The 20,414-nt window shown below is 42.6% G+C and overlaps 1 protein-coding gene across 1 annotated transcript in view; it reads left to right on the top strand.

Moving 5' to 3' along the window:
• The window catches only part of LOC125706781 (mucin-5B-like), a 61,893-nt gene that overhangs the window by 22,130 nt on the left and 19,349 nt on the right, over positions 1-20,414 (top strand). The window contains exons 4-26 of the mRNA XM_048973602.1: positions 6,067-6,134; positions 6,512-6,626; positions 7,238-7,328; positions 12,993-13,099; positions 13,232-13,451; positions 13,646-13,771; positions 14,029-14,146; positions 14,239-14,377; positions 15,141-15,251; positions 15,539-15,608; positions 16,059-16,196; positions 16,329-16,493; positions 16,870-16,964; positions 17,633-17,759; positions 17,856-18,111; positions 18,262-18,314; positions 18,478-18,578; positions 18,753-18,904; positions 19,003-19,141; positions 19,293-19,400; positions 19,480-19,659; positions 19,795-20,034; positions 20,216-20,372. Coding sequence (XP_048829559.1) covers positions 6,067-6,134; positions 6,512-6,626; positions 7,238-7,328; positions 12,993-13,099; positions 13,232-13,451; positions 13,646-13,771; positions 14,029-14,146; positions 14,239-14,377; positions 15,141-15,251; positions 15,539-15,608; positions 16,059-16,196; positions 16,329-16,493; positions 16,870-16,964; positions 17,633-17,759; positions 17,856-18,111; positions 18,262-18,314; positions 18,478-18,578; positions 18,753-18,904; positions 19,003-19,141; positions 19,293-19,400; positions 19,480-19,659; positions 19,795-20,034; positions 20,216-20,372 — 3,076 coding nt within the window. The remainder of the gene's footprint in view (positions 1-6,066; positions 6,135-6,511; positions 6,627-7,237; positions 7,329-12,992; positions 13,100-13,231; positions 13,452-13,645; positions 13,772-14,028; positions 14,147-14,238; positions 14,378-15,140; positions 15,252-15,538; positions 15,609-16,058; positions 16,197-16,328; positions 16,494-16,869; positions 16,965-17,632; positions 17,760-17,855; positions 18,112-18,261; positions 18,315-18,477; positions 18,579-18,752; positions 18,905-19,002; positions 19,142-19,292; positions 19,401-19,479; positions 19,660-19,794; positions 20,035-20,215; positions 20,373-20,414) is intronic.

The raw sequence follows: 20,414 nt of genomic DNA, 5'->3' as shown, positions 1-20,414 counted from the left end.
TTATAAATGCGTGGGTGCCACCCTGGAAGGCCTTTTCATGCTTCAAAATGCGTGGGTGCCACCCTGGAAGGCCTTTTCATGCTTAAAAAATGCGTGGGTGCCACCCTGGAAGGCCTTTTCGTGCTTCTAAATGCATGGGTGCCACCCTGGAAGGCCTTTTCATGCTTCTAAATGCATGGGTACCATGCCTCCCTCCAGCCTGGGGACAGTGTGCCCGAGGGCCCATGTGTGGACTGTGTCTGTGGCGCCAGTCCTGTGGATCCCAACACCAGGCTGCATGCCATCGAATGTACGCCAAAAGTCTGTGATCTCCACTGTTCTGAGGTATGTTGCCTTCTTTCTTTTCACATTTTAATAATGATATGCATCCCTTATATGTCATAATTACATGACAGATTTAGCTCAGTGTCATTACCGTGGAAAACTAAGATCTGTCTAGGTCAATACCTGATGGTGCAGAGTCTTCACCAGCTTCATGAGGATGGCCTTTCTCCTCTCTGCAGGGTTATGAGTACCAAGCTGTGCCAGGCCAGTGCTGTGGAAAGTGTGTTCAGACCAGCTGCATCGTCCATTTGCCAAGTCAAACTGTGCACATTGTTCAGGTGAGAGATCCGCAGAGCAGGAAAGCTGCTTAGGTAGAGAACTCGATTACTCTACCTGAGAACCTCTAAAGTACCATCTGCACTGGTACCAACTGTTCTGTAACTGCTTGGCCAAAGCATATAAAGAGGCTTGGATCGCTTTTGGGCTCATCCTATGACTTCACTAATGACTTCCGTGGTATCCTGCAGCCTGGCACAGTCTGGACAGCCCCCAACGATCCCTGCATAAAATACGAGTGTGCAAAGATTGGCAACCAGTTCATCACCACGGAATACATAAAGATCTGTCCTTTCTTCAACCCCGCCAGCTGCATTCCTGTGAGTGAGCGCAAGTTGCAGGGAGACTCACTGTCCGATGTCATTCACACCTGCCCAAATGATGTGTACAATATATAGAATCTACTGTGTTAAAACAACTGCTACTTCATTGCCAAATATATCTGAATCACCATGCAACCAAGGCTGTGTAATGATAACAGCATCTCATATTAGTGAGATAGTCATAAGATGCACTATTTTGCAAACATTAAGTCATGCTGAGAGTGCTGACAAATTTGCAAGTTTGGTCGTCAGTGATGTCAACATATGCTCCTTCTTGCCATTTCACACCTACAGGGTACGGTGAAAACAGGTCCAGATGGATGCTGCCCCACCTGTAAGTAAAAACTAAAAACGACCCACTCCTGTATCTATCTCGGGGGTGGCATGGTCAGCGGGTCCCACCACTCACACCATGCACATGTTTGGTGGTGTGCTGGCCACAAAGAACCGCTACGCTAAGGATTAAATGAAGGTGTTACGTAGGAGCTACTGAGGCAGCATGTTCTAGCTAGCTCTGAGGTGTGGGGGAGCAAATAAATTTTTTAAGTGGGGTCCCAGACAATTCTACACTGGGCGTGCTGGTGGGGACTATGAGAGTGACTCTTTCCAAGAGAAGTGGCTGAAAGATAGATGCATGTAACACTATGGGTGAAAAACCCACCATCCATACTTGAGCTAATGTGCCACACTAAATCATTCATTTTTCATTCTCTCAGGTGTCCAAAAATGCAATGTGACAACGAACTCTACATACCTGGTCAGCGATGGCTGCCGGTCCAGTAACCAAGTGATCATGACCACATGCAAAGGCTCCTGTGACACCTCCTCGGTGTAAGTATCCAGGGGCAACCAGCTTACCGGAACCTGAGTATAGACTGAGTATTTTCTTAGCGGGTGTGATGGTCAGGTATCAGTTTGACTGATAACTTTTTGGATCAGCAGCAGTTCAGCTTTCCTCTTGTAAACTGCTTCTGTTTCCCATGTAGTCAAGATAGGGCTTTACAGTTAGGAACATTCACTGCAGATGCGTTCAGTGCTGCGTATCCATTTTCAGTGAACTCTTTTGTTGATAGGTAGAAAGACAGACAGAATGAAATTGCAGGTTTACAGCAGCACAACACATTTCAATGTCCCAATGTGTTGTATTCCCACTATGTCAGGTACTCACTGCAAGCCAGAAGCATGGAGTACACATGTTCCTGCTGTCAAGAAATTACAACCTCTGAGAAGCAGGTGGAGATGACCTGCCCCGACGGGAGCACGTTCACCTACACCTACCTCAACATCGAGGAGTGTGGCTGCATCCAAAATGAGTGTCCCGCCAAGACACCGGCGTCCAGCTCCATTCAGAACAAACCCTGATGACCTGGACTGAAGATCACTGATGACGATACCGTGTTTGTTTGAATTTGTTCTCTATTTATGTTTTTTTGATAAATACTTGATTAATAATATGCTTGTTAAACTGTTCTTCTCTTTAACATAAACCTATCAACCATTAACGATTACACTTTCTGTTCCTATCCCCTTGCCTTGTATCTTTTCATTTTTAAAATATGAATTCATGAATAAACTATAAGTGCATATATGACAGTTTGATTTTATTTATCCATCCATTTTCCAAACCGCTTATCCTACTGGGTCGTGGGGGGTCCAGAGCCTATCTCTGAAGCAATGGGCACAAGGCAGGGAACAACCCAGGACGGGGGGCCAGCCCATCACAGGGCACACTCACACAGCATTCACACACACACACACACCTACGGGCAATTTAGCAAGTCCAATTAGCCTCAGCATGTTTTTGGACTGTGGGGGGAAACCGGAGTACTGGGAGGAAACCCCACAACGACATGGGGAGAACATGCAAACTCCACACACATGTGACCCAGGCGGAGACTCGAACCCGGTTCCCAGAGGTGTGAGGCAACAGTGCTAACCACTGCACCACCATGCCACCCCGGCCTCTAAAATGTACCAGGTAATGGTGATTATTGGTATTTATTTAGTTGGCACTAGAGTAGCCATGAGATTTGTGTTTGGTACAAGACACTCGCCCCCATTTCTTCTGCATTTACAAGCCTGGGAGACAGTGCTAAGTTTGTTTGGTGGTGAATTCCCACATGGTGTCGTTATGGCTGTGTGGAGTATGAGAATCTAGCCTGAGTACATCGTGTTTGCACCAAAGGTAGCACTGAAAACTGACAAGGACACTATTGCTCATCGCATCACTGCAATTACTCAATAATTACAGTACAAAATCCATGCATGCTAAACCTCTTCCTGTCACGTGATGCTAGACAAAGGACTCAAAGGCAGGCATTTGGTGAATACAAATGGGTTTATTGAACTGAACGGGAGCAGGGAAACAAATGAGATCTTAAGGGGTTAAAACAAGGAGTACAGGGAAAAACATGGGCAGACGAGAGGAACAACGTCAGTGAGCAGACTGGACTGACAAGACAGACAGGCACTTAAATACAAAGGTTAACAAGGGGTCACAAGGGGCTACAAGCGACAAGCGTGGCTCATCAGGGCCACATTCGGGAGGAGACATGAGGGTCAGATGGACATCATGGGCAAGACGTTATACTTCCTACATGGCAGCTCCTGAACCACCAAGGTGTGCTTTATAGTATATCATGTAGGGCTTTGGTTAATTTACACAGAAGAGATGGGATCATGCATGCAAGCAGCTACTAGTGCTTATCAAACAAACTGCAGAGCCCAGCTGTGGAATGTGTAAACAGTGACGCAGTTTGGACAAACTGGTCACTGGCACTGAGACTGATGCTGGAAGTAGCTGAAAGGCACTGAAACTGCTTGCCTGTCCTCCCCCCAAAGTCTAACAAAATTTCAGGATGCAGTTCCTGGATCGTCACAGTGACGGCAAAAGAACCAGCCGATCTGCACCACATTCTGAGACACAAATTCAAAGTCTGCTTAAATAGGGCCCTATGATTTCCGTGGTGCGAAAAAAGGAATCATGGAATCAAGGTGTTTACTGGTGTTAAACTGGTGTTTACTTTTAAATGTGAAATTGCACATAATTTGCTGATATTGTGTTAATATTTTAAACCTTTGCATTTTTTTTCACATTGTACCATTGTCTAGGCAGCATAAAACACACTTGCAATAGGCATAGCCCGAGACTTTCTTAATAGGAAGGGTACTACAACAGCCAAATATGGCCAAATAAGTACAAGGACATCGCCTTACTATAAGGCTCATATAACAGGTAGCTGCAGCATTTACAGGAACGGTCCTCTAATCAGACCTTTCAACCAACTGTGTCTCCATTGCGTTGTAGGAACCAACGATACATGGGTCCATTCCAGATGGACCGATGCTTTTATTCAACCCGACTGCGGCTCGAACTGCTAATATTAAAGACAAAATAATGCCCGACCTGCCTTGTTTGTTTACGTTTTAATTGACCTGCCCACAAATGAGCTGAAAATCCCAGAACTGAGTTACTACAGTATAAGCTGCAGAAATGAAAACATTTGCCTCTAAGAAGACAAAGGAGGATACAGGCAATAGTGACGTAGCACAACAAATCATACTCTGAAAATGACTGCACCTTAGTCTCCTTAAAGGCTTGTTTTTTTTTGGTTGGTTTGGTGGCTAGTAGAAATTTAAAATCTGAAAATCATAAAAAAAAAATAATAATAATCTGTGAAAAAATAAAATGTAATTTTAGAAAAATTTCATAGGGCCCTACTTCACTTGCACATCTGAATTTTGTGCATATGAGACTAGTTTTAGGAATTTCTTACATTGTAAATACACCTAGATTTCAGTATTTATATTTTTACTTAAATACTTTTTGCATATTTTATTAAATGTTAATCAATATTAATACAGACGAGCTGTATATTGGTTTACGTGTGACCCAATACACTTAGAATAAATAGACCCTAATAAAATCTTAATGTTGTTTAGTTCTTTTTACTGCTATAACATATTAACATTGCAAGTGTGGTTTTACACAGATGACAAATAGGATGTTTCATGTTGGATTATTGGAGATCATCACTTGTGTTTACTTAGTCAACTTCAGAATTGTGTTTGTTGAAATAGTGAATGACACAGGTGGAGCTTAGTGAGTAGTGGTGCAGAAGCTGCAAGCTTGGTGTGTTGCCACGCCTCGGACCCTCCTCAACGACAGCTGGTATAAAACGATGAGCCACGGTAGGACTGCTGCTCAGATTGCCTGCGGACAGCATCCTGCGGGCCTCAGGGAATCATGGGAAAGGCCACGGCAAGACCATGCTGGCTCCAGGTTCTGCTATTGCTGCTTGCTGGGCTGCAAACTGCAGAAACAGGTGGGTTTCCAAACGTTCTTGGTATTTACCTGAAATATCAATAAGGTGAAGTGCAGTTGATGAAGATCTACAAACCCAGTGCTTTTTATGCAATTGGGTTACTCAAGTACAACAAAAATAAGCATTTATTTCACAAAATTTAGCCATAACATACATAACACAATAAAGAAAAGTTAGTGTAGAACAAATATTTATACACTCCATAAGGATATGGCATACAGTGTTATCAATAAATAACTTAGCCTTAAAAATATGACATATATTATTATTATATGAGTAACGAGTGTTGCACTGCAAATGTGAAATTATTCCTGTCATATTAACAGATTTCCTTTTTTTCAATCCTTTTAGCATCATGTAACATCCTGTATTGGAAAAATGTATTATACCATGTGCCTGTCCCTCAAAATTTTAGGGCACACCCCAATGCTGATGGGCATGCCTTCAGTGACACAGCTGCTAGCCGGTAAGGGAAACTAAGCACTTTCATAGAAACTTGTATAAACTGTTATTTTAATTATTCATTATTCCTGAATAAACATATTTATGCTCCTTGACCCTGTCTGGGAGAAGTGTTTGGAAGGAGGATGGATATATTTGTATCTCTGATTTTCTGTCCTCCAGGAGTGAGACCAGCACACAACGGGCAGGTGTGCAGCACATGGGGGACCTACCACTTCAAAACCTTCGATGGGGACGTCTTCCAGCTCCCTTCCAGCTGTAACTACATCCTGACTTCACACTGTAAAAGCTCCTATGAGGACTTCAACATCCAGCTGAGGCGTGAGATGGAGGGCGAAGAGCCCACCATCAGCAAGGTCACCATGAAGCTGGATGGGGCAGTGGTGGAACTCACCAAGGACTCGGTCCAGGTCAACGGGGACAAGTGAGTTTATAGTTTTCCAGAGAATTGCTGTGAAAACCACTTTCCTTTAGAATCTGAATCAATATTTTTGTGTAACTGAACAAACATGAGATTGTATCATCTTGTGAAAGGAAAAAACCATACAAACGTCCTCCAAAGTTCATTAAAACTCCTAGTAGAAAAGTGTAGCAGCACAAAAGAGAGAAAAAGTCATACAGGGTTATTTATATTTGCCTATTCTACTTAAGCTGTCTTCTGGTAGATGTTCTGATTGAAGCCCAAACTTGGTACGTTTTTCACCTCTAAACAAACACAGTTTTGCCAAAATGACTATTAATCCACTACTATAGTATTACTATATTACTACTGTACTATTAATGCTTTTCATGTTCCCTCAGCATCACCCTACCCTTCAGCCAGGCTGGGGTTCTCATTGAGGCTACAGCGTCAGATTTGAAGATCACAGCCAAACTAGGACTGACGGCTATATGGAATAAAGACGACTCTCTTTTGGTAAGCCATTCCACTAATGAACATGCTGTTCATTAACTGTGTATATGAGGTGATCCTGGTGATATTATCTAATACACTATTGTACAATAATAGTGCGTTTGCTAAATGTGTGTTTCTCTTGGTTTGCTTGTTGAAAAAGGTTAATGGTCCTCATTTCCTTCCAGTCTTTTCCCATATTCTTAATAGCTTATGTATGCTTATGCACCAAACAGACCAAAACCACATAAAATATTTAACCTTTAATAATCACACATTGATAATTTCATATATTCTTTTTTTTGTTTCTGGATGTAATAGCCATTGTTCCTCAAAGGAATTTAGAATGTTATAATATTAACCCAGTATTTTCAAGTTAACTTTCTAGGCTTTTGATCTATTACTAATCAAATAATCCTAGTAAGCAGTTAACAGAAAGGTAAACGTATCTTATTTTGTTTGTTTTATTCATTTGCCTTTAAATAACAAAAGGTAATCATGCCAAGACCAGTGCACTTGTCTCAGATGACTGCCTCCTAGTCTCGTACATATGTCTGTTATGAGAATAAAGAGTTTAGTGTAAGCTACCATTTCTAATTAACAACTAAGTTGTATATGTGTATAATGCTCCACAGTTGGAGATGGACAACAAATACAGAAACCAGACTTGTGGGCTCTGTGGAGACTTCAATGGTGTTCAGCTCTACGACGAGTTCATTATGAATGGTGAGTCCTTCTTTTAGTAGGAAATGTCAGAGAAGTGGCTTCATAGTGAAATTGCTCGTACTGGTGCCTCACATCTATGCTGTATGCTTTTATGCCCTATGCCCTTATCCCTTATGCCATGGGTGGGCAATCTTATCCGCAATAGTCACTAATTAGTCACTAATTAGAGGACTGATTGGCTGAAGAGTCCTCACACCTCAGTTTGAACAGCTGACCTTAAGGTTATCCCAAAATCCTGCATACACACCGGCCCTTTGCGGATAAGATTGCCCACCCCTGCCCTATGCCTTAATGCCCTATGCGCTTATGCCACATGCCTTTATGCCATATGCCCTTAGGCCCTTAAGCCCTATGTCTTTATGCCTTTACGCCCTTATGCCATACGCCTTTATACCCTATGCGCTTAGGTCCTTAAGCCCTATGTCTTTATGCCCTTATGCCATATGCCTTTATGTCCTATGTCCTTAGGCCCTTAAGCCCTATGTCTTTATGCCCTTACGCTCTTATGCCATATGCCTTTATGTCCTATGTCCTTAGGCCCTTAAGCCCTATGTCTTTATGCCTTTACGCCCTTATGCCATACGCCTTTATACCCTATGCGCTTAGGCCCTTAAGCCCTATGTCTTTATGCCCTTATGCCATATGCCTTTATGTCCTATGTCCTTAGGCCCTTAAGCCCTATGTCTTTATGCCATATGCCTTTATATCCTATGCCCTTAGGTCCTTAAGCCCTATGTCTTTATGCCCTTACGTCCTTATGTCATATGCCTTTATGTCCTATGTCCTTAGGCCCTTAAGCCCTATGTCTTTATGCCCTTACGCCTTTATGCCATATGCCTTTATGCCCTATGTCCTTAGGCCCTTAAGCCCTATGTCTTTATGCCCTTACGCCCTTATGCCATACGCCTTTATACCCTATGCGCTTAGGCCCTTAAGCCCTATGTCTTTATGCCCTTATGCCATATGCCTTTATGTCCTATGTCCTTAGGCCCTTAAGCCCTATGTCTTTATGCCTTTACGCCCTTATGCCATACGCCTTTATACCCTATGCGCTTAGGCCCTTAAGCCCTATGTCTTTATGCCCTTACGCCCTTATGCCATACGCCTTTATACCCTATGCGCTTAGGCCCTTAAGCCCTATGTCTTTATGCCTTCACGCCCTTATGCCATACGCCTTTATACCCTATGCGCTTAGGCCCTTAAGCCCTATGTCTTTATGCCCTTATGCCATATGCCTTTATGTCCTATGCCCTTAGGTCCTTAAGCCCTATGTCTTTATGCCCTTACGTCCTTATGTCATATGCCTTTATGTCCTATGCCCTTAGGCCCTTAAGCCCTATGTCTTTATGCCCTTACACCCTTATGCCATATGCCTTTATGCCCTATGTCCTTAGGCCCTTAAGCCCTATGTCTTTATGCCCTTACGCCCTTATGCCATACGCCTTTATACCCTATGCGCTTAGGCCCTTAAGCCCTATGTCTTTATGCCCTTATGCCATATGCCTTTATGTCCTATGTCCTTAGGCCCTTAAGCCCTATGTCTTTATGCCCTTACGCCCTTATGCCATACGCCTTAATACCATATGCGCTTAGGCCCTTAAGCCCTACGTCTATATGCCCTTATGCCATATGCCTTTATGTCCTATGTCCTTAGGCCCTTAAGCCCTATGTCTTTATGCCCTTACGTCCTTATGTCATATGCCTTTATGTCCTATGTCCTTAGGCCCTTAAGCCATATATCTTTATGCCCTTACACCCTTATGCCATATGCCTTTGTGCCCTATGTCCTTAGGCCCTTAAGCCCTATGTCTTTATTCCCTTACGCCCTTATGTCATATGCCTTTATGCCCTATGCCCTTAGGCCCTTAAGCCTTATGTCTTTATGCCCTTACACCCTTATGCCATATGTCTTTATGTCCTATGTCCTTAGGTCCTTAAGCCCTATGTCTTTATGCCCTTACGTCCTTATGTCTCATGTCTTTATGTCCTATGTCCTTAGGTCCTTAAGCCCTATGTCTTTATGCCCTTACGCCCTTATGTCATATGCCTTTATGCCCTATGCCGTTAGGCCCTTAAGCCCTATATCTTTATGCCTTTACGCCCTTATGCCATACGCCTTTATACCCTATGCGCTTAGGCCCTTAAGCCCTATGTCTTTATGCCCTTACGCCCTTATGCCATATGCCTTTATACCCTATGCGCTTAGGCCCTTAAGCCCTATGTCTTTATGCCCTTACGTCCTTATGTCATATGCCTTTATGTCCTATGTCCTTAGGCCCTTAAGCCCTATGTCTTTATGCCCTTACACCCTTATGCCATATGCCTTTATGCCCTATGTCCTTAGGCCCTTAAGCCCTATGTCTTTATGCCCTTACGCCCTTATGCCATACGCCTTTATACCCTATGCGCTTAGGCCCTTAAGCCCTATGTCTTTATGCCCTTATGCCATATGCCTTTATGTTCTATGTCCTTAGGCCCTTAAGCCCTATGTCTTTATGCCCTTACGCCCTTATGCCATACGCCTTAATACCCTATGCGCTTAGGCCCTTAAGCCCTATGTCTTTATGCCCTTATGCCATATGCCTTCATGTCCTATGTCCTTAGGCCCTTAAACCCTATGTCTTTATGCCCTTACGTCCTTATGTCATATGCTTTTATGTCCTATGTCCTTAGGCCCTTAAGCCCTATGTCTTTATGCCCTTACACCCTCATGCCATATGCCTTTATGCCCTATGTCCTTAGGCCCTTAAGCCCTATGTCTTTATGCCCTTACGCCCTTATGCCATACGCCTTTATACCCTATGCGCTTAGGCCCTTAAGCCCTATGTCTTTATGCCCTTATGCCATATGCCTTTATGTCCTACGTCCTTACGCCCTTAAGCCCTATGTCTTTATGCCCTTACGCCCTTATGTCATATGCCTTCATGCCCAATGCCCTTAGGCCCTTAAGCCCTATGTCTTTATTCCCTTACGCCCTTATGTCATATGCCTTTATGCCCTATGCCCTTAGGCCCTTAAGCCCTATGTCTTTATGCCCTTACGCCCTTATTTCATATGCCTTTATGCCCTATGCCCTTAGGCCCTTAAGCCTTATGTCTTTATGCCCTTACACCCATATGCCATATGTCTTTATGTCCTATGCCCTTAGGCCCTTAAGCCCTATGTCTTTATGCCCTCACGCCCTTATGCCATATGTCTTTATGTCCTATGTCCTTAGGCTCTTAAGCCTTATGTCTTTATGCCCTTACACCCTTATGCCATATGTCTTTATGCCCTTACACCCTTATGCCATATGTCTTTATGCCCTTACGTCCTTATGCCATACGCCTTAGTACCCTATGCGCTTAGGCCCTTAAGCCCTATGTCTTTATGCCCTTACACCCTTATGCCATATGCCTTTATGTCCTATGTCCTTAGGCCCTTAAGCCCTATGTCTTTATTCCCTTACGCCCTTATGTCATATGCCTTTAAGCCCTATGCTCTTAGGCCCTTAAGCCCTATGTCTTTATGCCCTTACACCCTTATGCCATATGTCTTTATGCCCTATGCCCTTAGGCCCTTAAGCCTTATGTCTTTATGCCCTTACACCCTTATGCCATATGTCTTTATGTCCTATGTCCTTAGGTCCTTAAGCCCTATGTCTTTATGCCCTTATGCCATATGCCTTTATGTCCTATGTCCTTAGGCCCTTAAGCCCTATGTCTTTATGCCCTTACGCCCTTATGCCATACGCCTTAATACCCTATGCGCTTAGGCCCTTAAGCCCTACGTCTTTATGCCCTTATGCCATATGCCTTTATGTCCTATGTCCTTAGGCCCTTAAGCCCTATGTCTTTATGCCCTTACGTCCTTATGTCATATGCCTTTATGTCCTATGTCCTTAGGCCCTTAAGCCCTATATCTTTATGCCCTTACACCCTTATGCCATATGCCTTTATGCCCTATGTCCTTAGGCCCTTAAGCCCTATGTCTTTATTCCCTTACGCCCTTATGTCATATGCCTTTATGCCCTATGCCCTTAGGCCCTTAAGCCTTATGTCTTTATGCCCTTACACCCTTATGCCATATGTCTTTATGTCCTATGTCCTTAGGTCCTTAAGCCCAATGTCTTTATGCCCTTACGTCCTTATGTCTCATGTCTTTATGTCCTATGTCCTTAGGTCCTTAAGCCCTATGTCTTTATGCCCTTACGCCCTTATGTCATATGCCTTTATGCCCTATGCCGTTAGGCCCTTAAGCCCTATATCTTTATGCCTTTACGCCCTTATGCCATACGCCTTTATACCCTATGCGCTTAGGCCCTTAAGCCCTATGTCTTTATGCCCTTACGCCCTTATGCCATATGCCTTTATACCCTATGCGCTTAGGCCCTTAAGCCCTATGTCTTTATGCCCTTACGTCCTTATGTCATATGCCTTTATGTCCTATGTCCTTAGGCCCTTAAGCCCTATGTCTTTATGCCCTTACACCCTCATGCCATATGCCTTTATGCCCTATGTCCTTAGGCCCTTAAGCCCTATGTCTTTATGCCCTTACGCCCTTATGCCATACGCCTTTATACCCTATGCGCTTAGGCCCTTAAGCCCTATGTCTTTATGCCCTTATGCCATATGCCTTTATGTCCTATGTCCTTACGCCCTTAAGCCCTATGTCTTTATGCCCTTACGCCCTTATGTCATATGCCTTCATGCCCAATGCCCTTAGGCCCTTAAGCCCTATGTCTTTATTCCCTTACGCCCTTATGTCATATGCCTTTATGCCCTATGCCCTTAGGCCCTTAAGCCCTATGTCTTTATGCCCTTACGCCCTTATTTCATATGCCTTTATGCCCTATGCCCTTAGGCTCTTAAGCCTTATGTCTTTATGCCCTTACACCCTTATGCCATATGTCTTTATGTCCTATGCCCTTAGGCCCTTAAGCCCTATGTCTTTATGCCCTCACGCCCTTATGCCATATGTCTTTATGTCCTATGTCCTTAGGCTCTTAAGCCTTATGTCTTTATGCCCTTACACCCTTATGCCATATGTCTTTATGCCCTTACACCCTTATGCCATATGTCTTTATGCCCTTACGTCCTTATGCCATACGCCTTAGTACCCTATGCGCTTAGGCCCTTAAGCCCTATGTCTTTATGCCCTTACACCCTTATGCCATATGCCTTTATGTCCTATGTCCTTAGGCCCTTAAGCCCTATGTCTTTATTCCCTTACGCCCTTATGTCATATGCCTTTAAGCCCTATGCTCTTAGGCCCTTAAGCCCTATGTCTTTATGCCCTTACACCCTTATGCCATATGTCTTTATGCCCTATGCCCTTAGGCCCTTAAGCCTTATGTCTTTATGCCCTTACACCCTTATGCCATATGTCTTTATGTCCTATGTCCTTAGGTCCTTAAGCCCTATGTCTTTATGCCCTTACGCCCTTATGTCATATGCCTTTATGCCCTATGCCCTTTGGCTCTTAAGCCCTATGTCTTTATGCCCTTACGCCCTTATGTCATATGCCTTCATGCTCTAAGCCTCCAAACCCACCCCCCCATGTCCTTGTTCTTAATATGGAGTTGTAAGATGGATATATGTAAAAAAAAAAAAAAAAAAAAAAAAAAAAAAAGGACGAATGCATGTGCATGAACAGCAAGCGCTTTCTTGTGAAATGCTCCAACAGGACTCGAACTCCCACCAAATAATTTCGGAAGCTTGTGGAAGATGAATGATCCCACTGAAATGTGTGAAGAACTTACAGATCCATCTAAGAAGCACTGCAAGGATATGGTACTTAACATATTGACCTATTTTAAAAGCCAGATGTTTTTGCATATATTTTCTTTTCATTTTACTGTTTAAATAACCAAGAGCACAAATGCCCAATTTTTCATTCCCGTTTTCATCAAATCTGTTGTTCAGACTCCAGAGTGTGCGAAGCTCCTCTCCAATCCTGCCTTTAGCAGCTGTAAGGACCTGGTTCCCACTGCCTCCTTCATCAAGGCCTGTGTGATGGACATGTGCCACTGTCCCAAGGACAGCAGCAGCAGCTCCTGCCTGTGCAACACCCTTTCAGAGTACTCGCGCCAGTGCGTGCATGCAGGGGGGAAGCCCCAGCAATGGAGGACAGCCCAGTTCTGCCGTACGTGTCCCAGAATCCAGCATTGTATTCTTAACTGCACCAAATCAACACTCTCCATAGAGCTACTCTTAAACACACTGTCATAGTGACTTGTGGACATCACTTAATAAATTGACTAGTTTAAGAGCATCTCAGAAAAGATCATCAGAAATTAAATCACCCAACACATCTGACTGTGGTCCTCTGTCCTGCAGCAAAGTCATGCCCCTCCAACATGGAATACCAGGAGTGTGGAATCCCCTGTGCTGACACCTGCTCGAACCCAGACAGGGGCCAGCTGTGTGAAGACCACTGCACCGATGGCTGCTTCTGTCCCCCAGGTACATACTTTTTATCTCGGTATTGACTAAAATGTACTATTGAAATTCTTCTTTCTACTTCTAATTGCCACTGTGACAGCCACTGACAACAGGGAAATGAACTTTGTTTAGAGACATAAGAAATCTTATCTTGGAAAAACCACATTTCTGAATGAAATTTCAAAAGGGATTCAAACTCAGTTGGTTGTGTAATATTCTGCTCCGATTTCTTTATTCTTTATTAAATGTCATTAAATGTCATTATATCTGTCTGCCAGGCACCGTTATCGATGACATCAGTCATGGGGGATGTATCCCAGTTCATCAGTGTTCCTGCAGCCATAATGGAAACACATACAGACCTGGAGAATCTTACACAACCAACTGCAAAGAATGGTGAGCTACTCTTAACATTCATCTTCTCCTGAACTCTTGTTTTGTACCTATTATTACAGGCAGGGGATGTAATATTCTATTTGTCCCGTCAGCACCTGTTCTGGGGGCCAGTGGAGCTGTCAGGACCGTGATTGCCCAAAAACCTGCTCTGTGAATGGAGGTTCACACATCACCACCTACGATGGCAAAGCCTACACCTTCCATGGAGACTGTTCCTATGTCCTCACAAAGGTCAGTATGAAGGTAGTATTGATGATGCTGAAAAAATATAAGAAGCTCTCCTATGAGAACAGCATATTTTCCTCAGAAACGTACAGTATACAGGGAAATATAATGTTTATATATTTTTTAAGATATTTTAATATTCTTCTCAATATATAACAAATCTTATAAAGAAGCTTTTTGAATATTTGTAAGAATTTCCAGCATTTAATAATTTGCCATTACAGTTCAGTGGAAACATCTCTTCCCACAGTAAAATTATTTATAATATAGAAAAACAGTAAAATCTAATTGGACTTGCTAAATTGCCCGTAGGTATGCATGTGTGACTGGTGTGTGTGAGTGTGCCCTGCCATCCTGGTTTGTTCCCTGCCTCGTGCCCATAGCTTCCGGGATAGGCTCCAGACCCCCCGCAACCCAGTAGGATAAGCAGTTTGGAAAATGGATGGATGAATGGGAAAACAGCAAAATTAAACTATAATTTAGGTAAATCAAGGCAGTTAGATTATGCTTCTGACGATTAAATGTTTTTTTGTTTAGTACATTAATTTTAGTTTAAGAATTAAATATTACGAAATGAATACTGAATATCATGTAAAATTTATATTATTAATTCAAATAGGCATATGCAAACAATTAAATGTTAAATTAATATTCATGCTTCCACCTGCACCAAAGCAAATTACTTGTACTTCTTGTATTTAGCAAATAAAAGCTTTTGGATTTGAATGGTTTGGTTTGATTCAAAAGCCTGATTGCTCTTCTCCCGTAGCCATGCGACGGGAGCGATTTCACAGTGCTGGGGGACCTTGTGAAGTGCGGGCTGACCGACACTGAGACCTGCCTCAAAGCCGTCACCCTGGCCATCTCCGGAGGGACCACCGTAAGGAGAAATCGACAAAGCATCTTATCCATGTCACTTAATGCTTATGGGACTTCAGATGATCATGATGATGAAGATGATAACAATTCTGCAAATAATGTTTAATTTATATAGTTCCAGGGTTTAAAGTCGCTTTGCAAAATCACTAATCCACAAAATCACTAATCCACTGTCACTAAACCAGTTAAAGTGCTACTTTAATTTCATATGTGAACATGAAAGTTTTTCTTTTGCTGCCATTATTACTGTAACAGACCTTGACAGCGCTGAGTTTCCTGGTTTCACAGGTATTCACAGTCGAATGGAGTGGAAATGTCTTCATGAACACAATGAAGACCCAACTGCCTCTTTCCACAGGTAGCCTCTTATGATTTAGAATAAAACTTTATATTCGGCAACTCATTCTACATTCATATCTTACTTTCAGTATTGACTGCATCTAGAGGAATTATGTGCTTTTTTGTCATATTGTGTTTCTGCCCGGTGTGCAAAATTACAGGAGGTGGTTTTCATTTTTGTGAAAGATATATTGTTACCAGTTTAAAATAAGGCTCCCATTTGTCACTTATAAATAGTAGTAACTCATTGATAAGAAACTGTTATAACTTGTTTATAATTGTCTAATGATGAATTATGAAGTGTTACAACCTAATTAATAACGTGATTGTAAACTATTCATAAACTCTTTATAAGGGTAGTCTTACTGTAAAGGTGTACTGATATATATTTTTCAGTCATTTTCGGTCAGTTCTTGAACCATTTCCATGCCGTTGCTACAGCTGTAGGAATAGGATGTATATTTTTCAGATGCTGTGAGCATCTTCATGCCAACTTCGTTCTTCCTCATCGTCGAGACCTCCTTTGGACTTCAGTTGAGGATTCAACTCACTCCGATCATGCAGGTCTACATCACAGCCAGTTCCGAAAACAAGGGAAGGACTTGTGGTATGTTTGAAAAATATACTCAGATATTTGATCCATTTGCAAAACGAATTGACAGAGAAGCTGCTCTAGACCAAGTACATTGAGAATCCAGTGTGTCTAAATGGTGACGTGCTGGTTTGCTTGGTGTTCCAGGACTGTGTGGGAATTTTAATGGCATCCAAGCTGATGACTTCAGAACCACCTGTGGGCTGGTGCAGGGCACCCCAGTGGCTTTTGCCAACACGTGGAAGACGCGTGCCCAGTGCCCCAATGTGCACAGCAATTACGAAAACCCCTGCAGTCTGAGTGTGGATAACGGTATCTATTCTGCCAACTTTTTGCAGAATTCATGTTATAATGTTTCAGAACACCTTGCCAGAATTATGATACTGTTTTTGAAAAATGGGTCGACTGTACAGCAGCACCAAATGAAATGTTTAAATAGTATTTGGTTAACCAAAACAGTAAAGCATATAGCCAGGGGACTCCTGGTTAGCAGAGTGACATCATCATTGAGCCCTCAGGCAAGACCCTTAACCTGCCGGTGCTGCAGGAACTGGTTAACCCTGCTCTGTCAAAAGCAAATGTACATCATTCTGGGCAAACATGTCTACTAATATATAAAATGCAAGTAAATAATCCGAACCTGTAAAAATTTCTGAATCATCTTTTATTGTCATTCTGTGACCTCCAGAGAAATATGCAGAGTATTGGTGCTCAATGCTGTCCGATCCAGAGGGACTGTTTGCCCCATGCCATGCAGCGATAAACCCAGACATTTTCAGAGCTGTAAGTTGGAAAAATCACTTAACAATAATACAGCAGGGGTGGCGTGGGGGCACTGTGGTCAGCATTGTGGTCTCACACCGCTAAAACCAGGGTTTGAGTCCCGGGTTGTTCTAAATTGCCCATAGACATGGATGTGTGGGTGACCTTGGAATGGGTTGGTGTCTCGTTCTGGGTTGTTTCCTGCCTTAACCCTGTAACATCCAAAATAGGCTCTGGATCCCCCATAACCTTATGTAGGACAAGCAGTTTCTGAAAATGGATGTAGAATACAAACTCTTTGGTCAAAGGTACACATCAGATTTTTCTTCAGAGTCAGCGCTCTCGAACGATTTTCAAAAACAAAACAGCATTTCATTTCATGACTTAACAATGACTTTCGATTTAGACATAAATATATAACAACAATGGGAGCATAACGCATGATGATTGTTGCAACTCTGTCATTTTGGGGGGGGGGGGAGATTATGATGAATTTTGTGTGCAAAATTTGGTGGATTTACATTGTATTTCTGTTCTTCAAACCACAATAAGCCTTTTCTCGTTAACCACATTGATTCATAAGGTGCATTATCTGTTGGCTTTGCATTAACTTACTGTTTGGTCTGCATCCTGACTTTGAGAACCCCTGCTTTAGAAAGAATTCACAGTGAGTGTCTGTTCCCCTGCAGAACTGCATGTACGACAGCTGTAACTGCGAGAAGAGCGAGGACTGCATGTGTGCTGCAGCCTCCTCCTACGTCCAGGCCTGTGCTGCTATGGGCATCCAGCTGTCTGGCTGGAGAGACGCCATGTGTGGTAGGTGCTTCACTGGTGTGGATGGAAGCTTACTGGGAAGCTGACAAGTGACTAATTTTTTTTACTTTCCAAACTAAGAACTTTTCTCCTCCTCAGGAAAATACTCATCTGAATGCCCCAGCACCATGGTCTACTCCTACAGCATACAGAGCAGCAATCAGACTTGCCTCTGCTTTAGCAATCCCGATAACACCTGCATGCTGACCTTTGAAGCAGTGGATGGTTGTACCTGTGCTGACGGAACCTATATGAATGATGACGGCAAATGTGTACCTCCTGAAAGCTGCCCCTGCTACACTAAGAGTACTGTCATACCTCCTGGGGAGGTTGTTAGTAAGGACGGCATTATGTGGTAAGTCTCTTTGATCTCAAGAATACTTTGATTGATATTATTTAACAGTTTCTAAGGCTGGATATAATTAAAACAAAGAATGACCATGGGCAGCACTGGAAAATGGCATTTTCTATCCTATATTTTGACTTAAATCATTATTTGTTTCAGCACATGCAAGCAAGGGAAACTGAGCTGCATAGGAGAAATGGACAGTGTTCCCTGTGAGTCACCTCTCAGAAAGTTCTGCTGCTTTCATTTTATTTTGCATTCGCACCTCCTGAGTTATGGGCGATAAAAATTATTATGTATGAATGTCAATAATATTCTGAACTCACATTCCTTAAAGAGATTGATAAGTAAATTAACAAATATTTATCTGTTCAGCTTGCACTGAACCAATGGTCTTCTACGATTGCTCTAAAACTGGACCAGGAGCCAAGGGCTCTGAGTGCCAGCAGAGCTGCCAGACACTGGACATGGAATGTGTAAGTTACAAATGATAAAACCACAATATTACAAAAAAACCCATATTTTTGGTTGGATACTCATCACTACATTGATAACACATGTCAATGTAATCTCATGACCCTGTGTGTTATTAACAGTACTTTTATTATTTTCTATCCCTCCATGTCCATCGTTACACTGGACCCACACAGATAAGCACGGAGTGCGTGTCTGGGTGTGTGTGCCCATCTGGACTGGTGTCTGATGGGAAGGGAGGCTGTATAAAGCAGGAACTCTGTCCATGTGTCCACAATGGAGAATCATACCAACCCGGAGACACAGTCAACGTTGACTGCAATACCTGGTATGCTTTTAGTGTGCAGTCTATCACTTAATATCACAAGGAGTTTACTGTAAATTAATATAATCATAGATATTTAGACCATCTCCTTTTTATTCCAGTACTTGTAAGGATAGAAAATGGCAGTGTACAGATAACGCGTGCCATGGCACCTGTGCCATCTACGGGGACGGCCATTATGTGACTTTTGATGGGAAAAGGTTCACCTTCAATGGAGACTGTGAATACACACTTACTCAGGTAGGTCTCAGAGGATAGGATTGAAAGAATTTGGAGGTCTGCTTCATTTCTATTATTTTGTCATATTTATTACGTTATATTGTAAATATATTGCTTTGAATATTAACATATTTGAAACAAGAATTTTAATTAGAGAAATATATTTTTGCAGGACTACTGCAGCAACAATGTAAATGGCACCTTCCGGGTCATCACTGAGAATATCCCATGTGGCACCACCGGTACCACCTGCTCTAAAGCTATCAAGCTCTTCCTTGGGGTGAGGATGATGGATGTTAGTTCAAAAAAATTTTATGACTTTGCATTGTTATCATCACTAAACACATGATTCTTTACAGAGCAATGAGCTCATACTGACAGACGGAAGCTATGAAGTTATCCAAAGAGATACAGGCGAAGAGGTGCACTATCGGATCAGTGTGATGGGAATTTATCTGGTTATTGAAGCCGATAATGGCCTGATTCTTATGTGGGACAAGAAGACAAGCATGTTCATCAAACTTAGCCCTACATTTAAGGTTTGTGGAAAAAATGTGAAAATGTCCCTCTCAACATTACGGTACTTAATTCAAATCTAAATATTCCAGATTGCTAAGAGTTTATTAGTACTAGTTTGGTCAATTAATTTACGTAAATGAATGTCTGTTTCCCAGGACCAGGTCTGTGGTGTATGTGGTAATTATGATGGTAACGAAAACAATGACTTCACCACTAGAAGCAACGCAGTGGTTGTTGATCCTCTGGAGTTTGGAAACAGCTGGAAAGTCTCTCCAAGTTGCCCTAATTCAGATTTTACCAAAGATCCCTGCGCATCCAATCCATATAGGCAGTCTTGGGCCCAGAAACAGTGCAGCCTCCTGAAAAGCACAGTATTCACAGCCTGTCACTCTCAGGTAAGAGACGATCAAGATCTGTACACTGGGATATAGAGTCTAGGTTGTCATTTTCAATCTAGTTTACAAGCTGATGTATTTCACTCTAAGACTTAGCTTTATTTAAAAACCTATATGTAGAACATCACTTGTTAATGTGGAAAGGTTTTTTTTGTGAAATAATACCCATTTATCTCATAAGGTGGATCCTACTCCATACTTCGATGCCTGTGTAAGAGACTCATGTGCTTGTGATACGGGAGGAGATTGTGAGTGTTTCTGCACTGCTGTGGCTTCATACGCAGAGGTTTGCAATGAGGCTGGTGTCTGCGTAGCGTGGAGGAGTCCACAAATCTGCCGTAAGTTACCATTGAAATCTAAAGTCTTTATGATACCCCAGT

This window comes from Brienomyrus brachyistius, chromosome 13 (genome assembly GCF_023856365.1).
Source record: "Brienomyrus brachyistius isolate T26 chromosome 13, BBRACH_0.4, whole genome shotgun sequence".
Taxonomy (NCBI): Eukaryota; Metazoa; Chordata; class Actinopteri; order Osteoglossiformes; family Mormyridae; genus Brienomyrus; species Brienomyrus brachyistius.
Note: the sequence above shows the minus strand (reverse complement) of the source record. Positions and strands in the feature narration are given on the sequence as shown.